This window comes from Accipiter gentilis, chromosome 9 (assembly GCF_929443795.1).
Source record: "Accipiter gentilis chromosome 9, bAccGen1.1, whole genome shotgun sequence".
NCBI classification, from domain to species: Eukaryota; Metazoa; Chordata; class Aves; order Accipitriformes; family Accipitridae; genus Astur; species Astur gentilis.
In genome coordinates this window covers 9,700,151-9,713,213 of record NC_064888.1, presented here as the reverse complement: position 1 = coordinate 9,713,213, position 13,063 = coordinate 9,700,151, and the positions used below count along the sequence as shown (strand labels likewise).

Sequence of the window (13,063 nt, the reverse complement as noted above, 5' to 3'; positions counted from 1 at the left end):
CAGGGCACAGAAGCACAACGTCTCTACAGAGCTAAGTGTGGCAATTTGAAAACATCTCACCTTGAAATGAAATAGGATTGGATATAATACAGGGTTTTGTTTTGTGTATATTTTTAAAAAGGTCATTTCTCTCGTACAAATATTGCAGCAAGCCTTAACAGAAACATTATTGCACTGTAAATTGCTTAACCCGTCAAAAGCAGTGAAATATTACGCCCAGACAGCAATCCTCAAACTAAATAGGAACATAAATCATCATGACTGTTGCTGGTATCATCAAGTCTAGGACACTGGGTGCTCCCACCAGCCTTGCTTTCTAACCATTGGCTGCCTTGGTCTCCTTACTGTATAAATTATCCAGAAACATTAGCACTCTCTGTTGTTCCAATGTGATTGGAAGACCCTAAAGGATATTTCTGTATACTGCTTAAGCAAAGGGTTAGCTTTGTGCAGTATCATGTGATCAACAAAAAAACCCCAGAGTACTGCTTGCTTGTGGGTGGTGCAGAGGAACAAGAAGTGACTCACAACTCATAGTGGAAAAATTGGGGGGAAAATGTTTTAAATAGTCAGGAAAGTACAAAATGGCAAACCACAATTATTGGACTTCCTACGCCCTATGTACTGGGTGGTAGAACCACATCTTTGCTATGAGAAGACTGATGCCCAAATGTATAAATGCTAAGTGAAGCAATTGCTGCTTTTTGGTCCATCATTCTCCTAGTAGAGAGAGCCTCTACGTGCCCTGAATCTGCAAAGTCCTAAGGAAACCCAGAAAGAAACTGGAATAAGCTACCAAATTCCAGTGTGACATGAAGGGGTGGGGGGGTGGGGGTGGGCGATACCCCAAAAAAGCCTTTGGTGGAGCAAAAGCTCTCTATTTTATCTCATTCTTAAGATGCAGAAATAAAACACTGAAAAAAGTCCATACATTTGAGATTAATAGGCTGATATTTATCCATGTGCCACTCTGGCTGCCAAGAGATTTCTTTTCTACAGCACTGTGTTGTATAAACAATAAAGCATTTTTGTCCACAAAGCAATTGTCTCACCTCACTGAATCAAGAGCCTCTCACTGCCACATCCCTTCTATATTGTTCTAATTACAAACTGTGAGAAATGACCCTCACACAAAGACAGTATATGGGTATGGTTGGGCATGCTATTGTTAAACTTGAGCACGTTAAGTACAACGTGGGCTTCCTGCATCATGAGTAGAGTCAGCTGAGAGACTATACATTTTAGCTCACAAGCCATGGGTAAATATGGGTTTGCAGGCCAGCTCCTAAAATTCGTAGCTGCTGTGGTAATTTTCAGCTGGGGGAAAAAAACTCACCCTGATAGCTATATTACAGACCTGCACATAACCTAAATAGAAGGCAAGAAAAATATTACTAATTCAGGCTAGTTTCAAACAACAGCGCCCCAAAGAATCTTATTTTCAGACTTTCCTTTATACTGGGAGATGATTCAGAAGATCTGTATGTATACATTCACACAGAAAAAATACCTACAGTTAACATGCTGCAGTACATTCACTGCAGCCATCTAAACAGTCTCCTAATGTGCTCACTAGAACAGAAGGCAGTGGGTTTCTTAGTGCTTTTCATTATGTATAGTACTGCCATAGCAGAGAAAAAAGAGAAAAGGGCAGGAAAATGCTGACTCTCACCCAACCAAAAGATGCACATATGTTAGAGGAAATCTACATGTCATTTAGGAAGCACATGCACCGCTTATCTGAGCATATGAAGATAATCCAATCCCCCCCTTAGGGGGATTTCACAAAGGCACACAGAAGTACTACATACCCAGGTTTCTGTTAAGACAACCGGCTTCTTGATATGTTCTTGAAAAATTGTAATAAAATACAGCCAAAGACAAGAAATCATGGCAGGGCCTTATGTCTATGGAGCAGAGTACAAGGTGTCATTTTTAAGGACATATCCACAGAGCTGCCAAAGTGACTGGCCTCTTTATCTGTCCTTATGCCACAAACCATAACTATTTTGCTTTATACCTTAGAGAGAAACAGTAAGACTGGAATCACACAGAGGCTCCTGAACTGAACAATGAGCAATGCAGTGCCTACAGAATTTTTCAGATCCTAGTTTGCTAGAGGGTTTTCTGCAGCTAAGACAAATCTACAGCAGAGAAAAACCAGGCTCTGTGATCTCAGTCACATATTTCCCTAACAAAAGAAAGTTGCTAATAACAGATTGTTACAGCTCAATTCTGTAAAACAGCTCACCCTTAGTAGAAAAGAGAAACACCAAAACACCTTATTTCTGTAACATTATCCCAAAAATGAATGTTTCAGAAGCCAAACATGTGACACAGTCCCAACACAAAGAAAAAAAAATCTGCCTCCACACACATCCCTTTTAAGTACATGTATGTAAGGCTAAACTATTCTGCTATTAAACCTATGAGAAAGCTCAGCATTTAACCTCACATCATGGTTACAAACTATTTTCAACTCACAGCTTGCATATCACAGTAACACAAGTGAGTTATCCGAGAAATGAATGCACACCTTCTGCATCACCACTGCAATCAACTAATATCCAATTAAACATTCAATTGCTTTGCAAACCCCACAGCAGTGGTTATCAATGCTATTTTACAATGTTAACAAATTACTCCAACAGCTACCAAGTTACACGCAAGAACGAGCTCTGATACTTCAATTGCAAGGTAAGAAAATTAAAACAAAAGAATCCCTGTCAGAATTTGGCACAGATCTAGATACCTTTTTCTTCCGATCCCGGGATCTTTTCCTGTGTTTTCTTTTTTTCTCAGTTTCTTCATCAGCATTAATTTCTAAATCCCTGTTTTTCTTTAACTGTGATGCTGCGTGAGCCATAATGCATTAAAAATCCTTTACAACAATGTTCCCTTGTAAAAGGTGATTTCCTCGGGCACCTTTAGCCAGCCCTTACAGCAAATGTTCCAGTGATTGGAAGGAAATCTGTGACCAGAGCCAGGAACACATGCAGGATTCAGAGATCTCACAGAAGCTTGCAGTCACTACAAAAAAACATAGTTGCAGATTTCTTCCTATACCTTTCTATACCTGAACCTTTATAAAACAGCGCAGCCATCGTAATGCATTTAACGTAATGAAAAAGACAGCTGGGACAGAGAAAGCTGTATTATGGCTGTATCCCCTGCCACCAGCTGGAAGTGTCTAAGTGACTCCACTGAAGGGGGAATGCTGAAAAGGAGTGCTTTCTATTAAAAAAAATTCCAGAACAATAACATACGCTGTATTGTATTTTCTTCACTAATCCTAAAGCACGTTTCTAAAACCTATTAAAAAATGCAGTGTTAGTGATGTACATTTCTCAGCTAGTTTTGTATGCTAAGCCATTTAACCTATAATGAAATGGAGCAGCTCCTACTTTAGGTTAACTGCTGATGGTGACAAAAAAATAAAATAAAAATTTCTTTTTACCATGGAGACCCTGACTGCATTATGTAGAAAACAATGCATGCATTGCCGTATCTTAACAGTGTGTCCTTTATACCCATTTTTCAATTCCAATACATTTTGTGAGAGAGGATTACAGAAAGCCCTGTTGTCTTCCCCCCCCCCCCCCCTTTTTTTTTTAAACATACTTATTACAACACATCATACAGAAAGAAAGATGCAATCACACTAGTGTGTGAAACAGGCATTTAATTCATGGGAGATTTCCTGGCACCATTCTTTTACGTGGTCAGAAAGGGAAATCGGCACTATTTCCATGTAGTTGGAAATGTACTTTTAGGCTTTTATGTCAAGGCTTGCTTCAATCATCTTACTATTTTTGCCACCTGAGTCCTCAATGACTGCAGCTTTTGAATATTCATTATGGGAGGTAAAATAGCAGCAGTATTAAGGCCTGCAGGAGGATCTTTTACTAGGATGAACACAGAGCAAGCATCTAGTAAATAAGGAACCATATTTTTTCTACACAAATATGAACAATCAGCAGTTTGCCTCGAGATTGCTGTTTTTAACCTTTCCCAGTATTCCTAGTAGCATACTTCACAGTAATGAAGATTAGCGTTTTAAGGCAGTCTGATTTCTTTCAGATAAGAACCAGAAGTCTCCACAAGTGAAACTGGTGTATTTTACATGAGACTAGCTTTTATTCCCAGAAGGAAAAAACAGAATTTACTGTAAAAGTACAGTTAAATTTATTTGAAGTGCAATTAGCCAAATCATAGTGAATCTTTGAAGTGTAGCACAAAATCCAGAGAGGTCTCATGAGGTTGTAAATATTCTTCCCCTGAACTTGAGAGACGTTTTCTGAATCCAGGTTGTTGAGGTCCAGTAAGTGACATGCATCCGTTGCTTTAGTTTTCACAAAACATGGCTAAAAGTAAAATAACCTTTTAAATCTCCAAACCAGAAACTACTTTGAACACACTGTATGTTGTCCAAAAGGCAGCACGTAGTGCAGTTTGTCTACTGCTCACAGGCTAACACACTAGGTTTAAAAAGTTGTTTATTTTGGAATGACTTTTAAGAAATGCTCAAGGATGGAGACCGCAGTTATGTGTTCTTAGGGACCTTTCTTCCTGATGCAGTAAAATCACAGGTTCCTGTCTGTATCCAAAACTCCCTGTACCTACACACCACCATGTACCTCTCCCTACTCTTCCTCCACATCTGAAAGACTTCTGAAGACTCATATAATGCTGCCTTTAGAAAGTTGTGGAAAGAGGAATGTTGCACTTGGGCAATGCCTGGTTTTGAACCAGAAGTAAATTCCCACTTCTCCATGTGCTACAGAAGCTTGAATAAACGAATTTCTATTTTTAAAGATGCAAAGAGCATACCCGAAGTATGCCCAGAGCATGCTTTCGGGCATAACTGCAAGCAAAGGCCACATTCAGGCAGGTATCTGGATTTTGGCCCAGCTCTTCAGTGAAGCACCGGGCAGCAGTGAGAAGACTGTATTGTACCGCAGGAGCTCTACTGGAGAGGGGAACTGGGTAAAGTTACTCATTTAAGGGGGCTGGAGAAGATATCTCAAGGATGCTGGTGGAGAAACTGTCAAGTTTCAGTGGGAAATGGAAGACTGCCTTGTGCCAATTTAAAAAAGAAGAAAAAAAAAAAGGCCAAAGAAAAGGCATCCAAGGCTTCACTTTCTAGCTCACGAACTGCCTGCATGACCTTGGCAGTTATTCTCTCTGAAGCTCCATTCTTTCTCTGTAAAATAAAGTTGACATTAGTTCCCCTGTCTGACAGAACAGTTATTAACAGGGAAGTGCTTAGAAAATACATCAGGACCAGAACTGAAAATGGATTCAACAAAATTCAATAGAGTTGGATCCCTCTTATTCCCAGCACATTTCCATCTGGATTTGGAAGACTCATGAGCCTTTGCCTTAGGAAACCAACTTCTTATTTGAGCCACAAATGAAGTGAATGCTGCTGTCATTCACTGCTTGCGAGCTAATCCTGTTATGTTCCATAAATCTTTTAACTATACTAGCCTGTAATTTATGCCTAAATAACCTCATTAAATGGAAATACAAATAACATAAAGTGTTGTATGTTTAAAATACTCGAAGCATACTTTTTAAAATGTTGGTACAGAAAATAATATGCACATGTGCAGCTTAAAAGCCCTAATGCCACCTTATGCACAGGCCATATTCTATGCAGGTAGAAAGCAGTCCAAGCTTTTATTAACAAGAATAATTCTAAAAAACGAGGATAATAAGTGAACCCACCCAATCCCTTGAGATATGCGTAAGTGCAAGGATTTTATCTGTTAGCCAAGCCTGCTTCATCCCAAGTATCTTTTCAGCTCATTAACCAACTAGACCAAACATGTAGACGTTTTTATTATGTGGATTACAATCCCTGCTTGCATTGTAGAGTCCAAATTCCTCCTGAATTAAATTTCAGGAAGAAAAAACACTTTTTCAAGCTAGGATTTTGACAAATTATGTCTTAGCTAGTAAAGCAACAGTTTAAAAAAAAAAAAAAAAAAAAAAGATGATGCTTTATAGTTGGAGCAATACTAGGGAGATTTTGGGTGGCTTGCAGGCTGGAACAGTGCCAAACAGAAAAGAGGTTTCAAAAAAGGTGCTAGTAAAAGATTCAGACCCCTGTGGAAAAGAGACTGTATATGTACAACTTCTGCTTTCAGGGAAATGGTAAACTGGCCTCATTCACTGGATGGTGATAGGGCACTGCCAGAGGAAAGATGGACAAAGAGTGAAGGTTTTCATGCCAGATATGTCCTAACTGACTTCAAGGGAATTAGGTACTGGAAAGCTTCATTAAGTGCTTCTTTTCAGACTTCAGTAAAATAATTAAGCTATTTGATTTCACCCTTAATTACAAAGTTAATGAAATGCCAATGAGTGTTTCAGCACAATCCATAGGGTCCTGATAAAGTTAAGGAGAATGATAAACTGTACCTTACTTGAACAATGGGAAATTTACACTTTCTGTTAGTGCAAGGATAACGTCTACTTAGCTTCATCTACACACAAAGTCCTAATAATGGCTGGGAAGTGATTTTATCAACTTGAAAGTGAAGCGAGTTATTTGGTTTAGTTTAAGCTGCTAGTCCCACTGTTAAAACTAGATTCAAGAGAGGTTGCAAAACAGCACTAGCACACAACATTGAGACAGATTTTGAAAAACCACAAGAAGTTATTGGGGGGAGAAATGTTTGCGATCTAGTTATTGGAGTTAATTTATCAACTAGGTAGCAGCTTATGGAGCAAAGACGGTACCATCACTTTTACATTTATTTTAAATAATTACGTGGCACAAGAAAAAAAAGATGAGACAGTCATGAAAATATTGGTTTACTAAGAATATACCAAAAATGGATCTATGAAAATCTAAGCTCTTTTAGGGAAGGTGGAACACCATAGAAACATTCAATATTTACACTACTTAGATCACTATGGATCAAAAAAAGGCTTATAATCACACACAGTGCTAGAAGGTCACTATGACAACTCTTACTGGTAAGCAAAGTATGTTTACATTTTCCCAAAGCTGAAAAGAATTGTTATAGGTAGAATAGAAAGAGCAGAGAGCAAAAGAAAGGAAAACACATGAAGAAAAACAAAACCAATTCTTGTTCTATTACTCTTAGATTCTTAATTTATGAATTATCTGATACAGAACAAATGATTAAAGGGGGAAGGGAAGTCTATCTTTCTGCTGCTATAGGCCTGCTCTGGATTATTTTGTTGAGAAAAGCAGTGGAAGCAAGAAAAAAAAAGAGAAGAAAGAAGAACAAGACATGATAGAAATAAGGGCAATATCAATTTACTAATTCATGAAAATAACACTTTGGGAGAAGACAAAGCAGAAGAAATAAGAGGTCTGGTTTTAAAAAAAAATGCTATCTGAAATTTAGTTAACTGAGAACTCTTCAAAGGAGTCTCATAAAATTCATCTGCTCATGCGTTAGACTAGCAGGCCTTACATCTCAAAAACAAATGAAAGAATAAATCAAACAAACAAGATTAAAAGCTTATTTATCATCTAGTTTTAATCTCCTTTTCACATATCTGATGTCAGGGCAGGATGGACCCATCTCCAAACATGCAGAAAATCAAGGTCACTAAGTAACAAATTAATGGAAAATAAGAAAAGTTAAGGCTTGTTTTGCCATTCTGTTTTGTTGCATTGAGTTTCCCCAACCACCTGCTTCTTCTAGCAGAATTCTGCTTTGTCAATAGCAATCCCAGAGAAACTCTGAGGAAACATGACAGAGTCAGAAAGGGATGCATGCACTGCATGGAAAGAAGGGAAATATCTAAATTGTATTTTATAGACAACTTTTATATTGCTTACCCCTTAACTTCTTTCTCTTTACAGTATAAAATTTGGGATTTTATTGAGTTATGTTTTATTTCTTATTTGACTTCTTTAGGGCACAACAGCTTAAAAAAAAGCTTTGGAAATGACAAAAATTCAGGGATGCAGTAATAATAGCCAGATTTGAAGCTGAAGGTATTTGTACTCTCCTACCAAGAGGCTTACTACTTCTTAAATGACCCTGCTGCACTCAGTGGAAATTTAAGTAGAAATGGTAACAATTGTAAATGTAAAAAACAAAAAACCCACCCTAAAAAACTCAATACCCCCCAAAACACCCACACAGAAAACAGTAACAGAATATGCTTTTCACTAAGCACTCTCCAGACACGTTCACTTGCTTTCTAATCTCAAACAAGCTCAAAGCAGCAGTAACATTCAAGATTGCAGAATTAACTGCAAAATTACTATTCCTCTACACAGGGATGACGCAGTTTGGCTTAACCGATGAAGTTATACCTCCTGCAGTCCAGCATACTCCCAATACGAGGATGACTGACATGTCTGTGAATTCATCACTAACTTCCAGTCTGAGGCATGACATTTAAAGAAAACAACGACCGATTTTGGTTTGCCTGTAAGACTTACATTGTAAATCGGGACAGTTCAGAAGCTGACTCAAGGCTCACTCAACCCATGGCCTTGGGGGCAGAGAAAATGGGACAATAAATCTTCAACTGTCCCAGGCTACCACACAGGCATGGTAAATCTGCCTGCAAACAAACTGGGAGAGGGAAACTGCGCTCATGCACCAGCAGAGGAGAAAGTGTGACTGTAGAAGACTGCAGAGTACCCAGGACCTGGAGATTATCATCCCTGACTTTCAAACCAGGATAATTTTGTTTGAGGCCTATACAGAGAAAGGGAGCTAAAAGTGACAAATTAATATCAACTGTTCTGTGAAGATGGTGTAAAGAGTTTCATTTCTGACTCATAACAAAGTAAGAAAAAGATACTGGTATATCTTATTTATAGAGGCACGCTAATTGGAAGATAGATTTTGAGTGGGTTTGTGGATGTAATTGCTGAGGAGCTCAGGAAATGTATCCGATGCGAGGAATGCAGTAAGAGTAAAATATGCAATCTCTAAATTGCTGCTGAGCAAACACACAAAAAACTTTCTTCCTATTCTTCCTCCATCAAGACTAATATTGCTAAAACCCTACATTTACTGGGAACCACTGAAATTATAGAAGCGTGTACTTTTAGAAAAGGCTTTTCTGTTTTTTCCCCTGTAATTCAAATAACAGACTACAATCAGGATTGAAATTCACATATAGAGTATGTGTCTTAGAGATGCTGACAAAGATCACTCTGAAATGGTAGTAAATTGTTTTCAAACATGTTAATGGCTGGAAGTTATATCTGGAACTGACACTAGATCACAATTAGTGACATATTTTTCAACCTTTGTTTGGAACTACCCAATAATGTTCTGAAACCATAAATTCAGTATATCAACATTCCCCAAATTCCTAGTTTCACGGTCTATGCCTAGTCCACCATGCTCTCCTAGTTTTGCTACTGCAAGCCCCAGTACAACAGGGGGACCTGGAGGTCAGTGGGATGGTGCTACATGGCACCAGACTGAGAGTTTTGATCTGGGAATTGTTAGATGCCTCTGCAAATTACACCAACACAGCCAGAAAAAGCTACCCCGGCATATAGGATTAAGTGCAGAAGTAGGCTTTGTGTCAGTTTTGCACTCCCACACACATAACTTGAACACTGTCTGTGATATGATGGGAGGATCTATTCCTTCCTGGGGAGTTTCAAAAAAGAAATGCAAAAGCCCATTAATCAGAATTTTATGGTTCAGCTACAAACTTCACCCTGAGTGGACAGTTAATCACTGCTGCATCTGTTAACTTCTGCTCCAATATAGGAAAGGAACAGCCAATTCACTAACACATCCAGGAGCCCGTGGAGGGGTTTCCTTCAACACAACAAAAGCAGATATCAAGGAGGTCCTTGTGTGGCTTTCAGAAGCACCTCTGACAGGTCACCCAGTCCCCAAACAGATATAAGAAGAGTTATTCCCTGCTCATCTCAGATGGAAAACACCCCGTGTCAGAGCAGTTTAAAAATAACCCAAAACAGTAGCAGGAAATGTCTTTGTGGTATTTCAAGTTACTCAGCATCAAGTCCCTGCCTGCTGTCCTTTTTTTGGGGCAATAGCAGTCTTGTAATAATAAAAGCTACATAAAAAGCCATACCAGTGCAGAACTGCGATACCTGCAAAGGTGTCAATAAGTGAATATGCTTAAGCAAATGAAGCTGCCAAAAAGTGCAATGGGACCAACAGCCATAAATAGATGCAACACCTTTGCCTATAATTAATAGATCATTTTCCAGTGCCCTTTAATTAGTGTCCTTTGATTTTTGTTAGGTTTCAGTCAAAAACATATACTTCAAACTAAAAGAAATTTTGACTAAGTGAGCCTCCACATAAAACATTGCACAATGTATATCCAGGGCTACTAAGTCCCTTTGCCTTAGGAAGATACTGTGACCATGAAAATACTGTTTTACCTTCCCTACCATGACACAGCCACAAAAGGAAAAATACGTATAACTTTGGACAAAAGCAGCACTTGATCGCCTTATGAAATGGATTATTTCCCCCACCCACCTTTGACAGTAGGGAGCTGCACTAAGTGACCCAGTGCCCATACGTTTTCCTGTTGCCATGCTCTGCGCATCAAGAGCAGCTTACTTATTTCATTTTGAAATAAAAAGTTGCTGAGTAAGTGTAACAAAGGACCCATCTGCAAAGGTCACAAGAAAGCTTTTCTTTGAAGTTTCCAGCATTTCCCAGTTGCCCTGAGACTTTCAGCTGTACATCTTTTTGTTAATTTTCTGTGGTGCAAAACCACAGAAAGTACAAGGAAGGAAGAAAAATCATTCCTTGACTTGTTTTGTATGGTAGGTATTCTTCATTTTTAATTTCTGTGAACTACTTTCATATGCAAAAAAATCTACTACTAACATGCAATATTCCTAAGACTGGGAAAACATGTACGTGTGAGCCAGAGACCTGCAGTTTCAGTTCCTTCCCTGCTCAATGCCACTCTTGCGTGCTGGACCCAGGCTCCCTTGACAATTACAGAGAACATATTTACTAACTCTGACTTTAATTGCAGACTTCCCATTTTAGCAAAACTAAGTGCAGTATTTTCAGTGAAGACTCTAGTTCCTACTAATATAAACACAATTTATTAAGTTTTAAGGAAACACTTAAAATGAAAATACAAGAGAAAAAAATTTTCCCCAATCCACTCCAGCATAAGAAACTCATTTAATTAGACTCCTTAATTATTCATTATTCTTTTTCCTATGTTCAAATGACCATCTTTGTCTCATTCCCAAAGGATCCTTTCCATAATTAAGTCAGGGAATCATTAAAATCTCAACATACCGCCTGAGTAAGATTTCAGCACTGTAAGCATTCCGCACACTCTATGCAGCAGTGACTTAACTTTTAGAGAAAACAAAAATATGTAAAAAGCAGAATCATTAACAATCAATAACAAGAAGCAGAAGGTTATCAAATGTATATTTTTCAGGTGACGTTTTTCTCATTTTCTCATAAGTAAATTCATATACCAGTCATAAAATCTACAACTTCACATTTAAAACAATGGCACGTGAAGTCTCAATTTTCTGAAAATAACAACCAATATCAAAGATCATTAAGGGTCACTTTAGAAACAGAGATTTACATTTTATCGGGGCAGGGGTCGGGGGGGGAAGGAAATCCAGCTATTAGAATTTCAGTACTAAAATTCTGCTGGAACAAACCCTTGAAGCAATAATGATAACTACCAGAGACTGGTCAAAAGCAAAAAAAAAAAAAAAAATTCACTGCTGCTACAGAAATTCAGAAATGTTGTTCATGCATAAATTTCACATAAAGCTATTAATGTCCACAGGAGGCCAAGTTCTTTCCTGGCCTGGCAAGAGCAAGCTAGCATATGAAAAAAAAAACACTCACCTGTATAATAATTATAATTATCACAGAATAGGTGCATTGATGTGGTGCCTGAAAACCCAGGTAATATTAGTGCCCTATTCAGAACAACATAGTAAGAGGCAATTTGTGCTCTGATCTGTTTGTAAGCTAAATACACAGGATACAGGGGGTGAGGAGGAATGCATTACTCTTGCTTTAGAGAGGGGTAACTGAGAATTGGAGATTATGAGGTTGGAGGGGATGTTGTTTTGTTTGTATTTTATGGCAAACGGAACATAACAGAAGGCAAATATTGTACTAGGGATGTAAAAACAGAAGTAACAGCCTTGAAGACATAGGAAAGAAATCTCTCTTCTACACAGCTTTGCTTGGGTCTCAGCTGGAACAGTGTGTCCTATTTCAGGCACTAAATTTCTAGGAAAAAGTTGTCAGCTGGAGATGTGAAGAATTTATTGCTTTAACTCTGAAATCACTCTTCTTCACAAAACAATGCTGAATGCTTCTCTGAATCTGTGGTTAGTAATAAATAGCTTTGGGCATGCATATTCACACACACATTTAGCAAAGACAAATACCAGTCAGCACTGCAATCTTGTTCATTTGCCTGCCTCCCCACCCCCTGCTTTTTCTCCCTCCCCCCCCCCCCCCCCCCAAGACAGGCAAGCTCATACGATTGGGCACAAACCTGCATAGGAACTAAAGGTGCTTTTTAAAATTCTTCTTTTTTTTTTTTTTTTTTTTCTTCCTGTTTTCTTTCTGTTCTTGTGTTTTGTTGTACTTTAAAGTAGTTTGTGGAGGGGCTGGGAAAGAGGAAGGTTGTATGGAAGTTCTATTCAGAGATAAATGCATTGTTATTCTTCTAAAGATAGTATAAATTCTACCTAAAATATTTGATTAAGCTAAACTTCAAATAATCTTCTGCTCTGTGTAGTATTGATACAAAAACAAACAAGAATTGTCACCCTAGAATAGAAGTGGAACAGCTTAAAGGGTACTAAAATAGGTACATAGCAACAAGGTGACCTCCATGCAGTTCATGCTAAGACACCTGAATTACAGGGGCCTAAGATAAAATTCCAGCCACTATAGTTTTGGGGGGTTTGGCAGGGAGGGAGCAGCATTGAGACCTCTTGGAAAATAGGCAAGATACCAAGAGACTGTTGAAGGGCAAACTTGGTACTACAATTCAAAGAACAGGGTGGGGAAAGAAAACTTGAAAGAACAGGAGATAACAAAATTGT

General features: G+C 38.4%; 1 protein-coding gene across 23 annotated transcripts in view; it reads right to left on the bottom strand.

Moving 5' to 3' along the window:
- Nucleotides 1-13,063, bottom strand: part of ANK3 (ankyrin 3) — a 385,183-nt gene that overhangs the window by 211,120 nt on the left and 161,000 nt on the right. For 20 of the 23 annotated variants that reach the window (XM_049809747.1, XM_049809748.1, XM_049809750.1 and 17 more), the window contains exon 1: nucleotides 2,753-3,164. The exons of the other annotated variants lie outside the window; for them this stretch is intronic. In XM_049809747.1, the coding sequence (XP_049665704.1) occupies nucleotides 2,753-2,866 (114 nt within the window). In that variant the 5' untranslated portion in view covers nucleotides 2,867-3,164. Of the gene's footprint in view, nucleotides 1-2,752; nucleotides 3,165-13,063 lie in introns of those variants that run through there. 23 annotated transcript variants of the gene reach the window in all.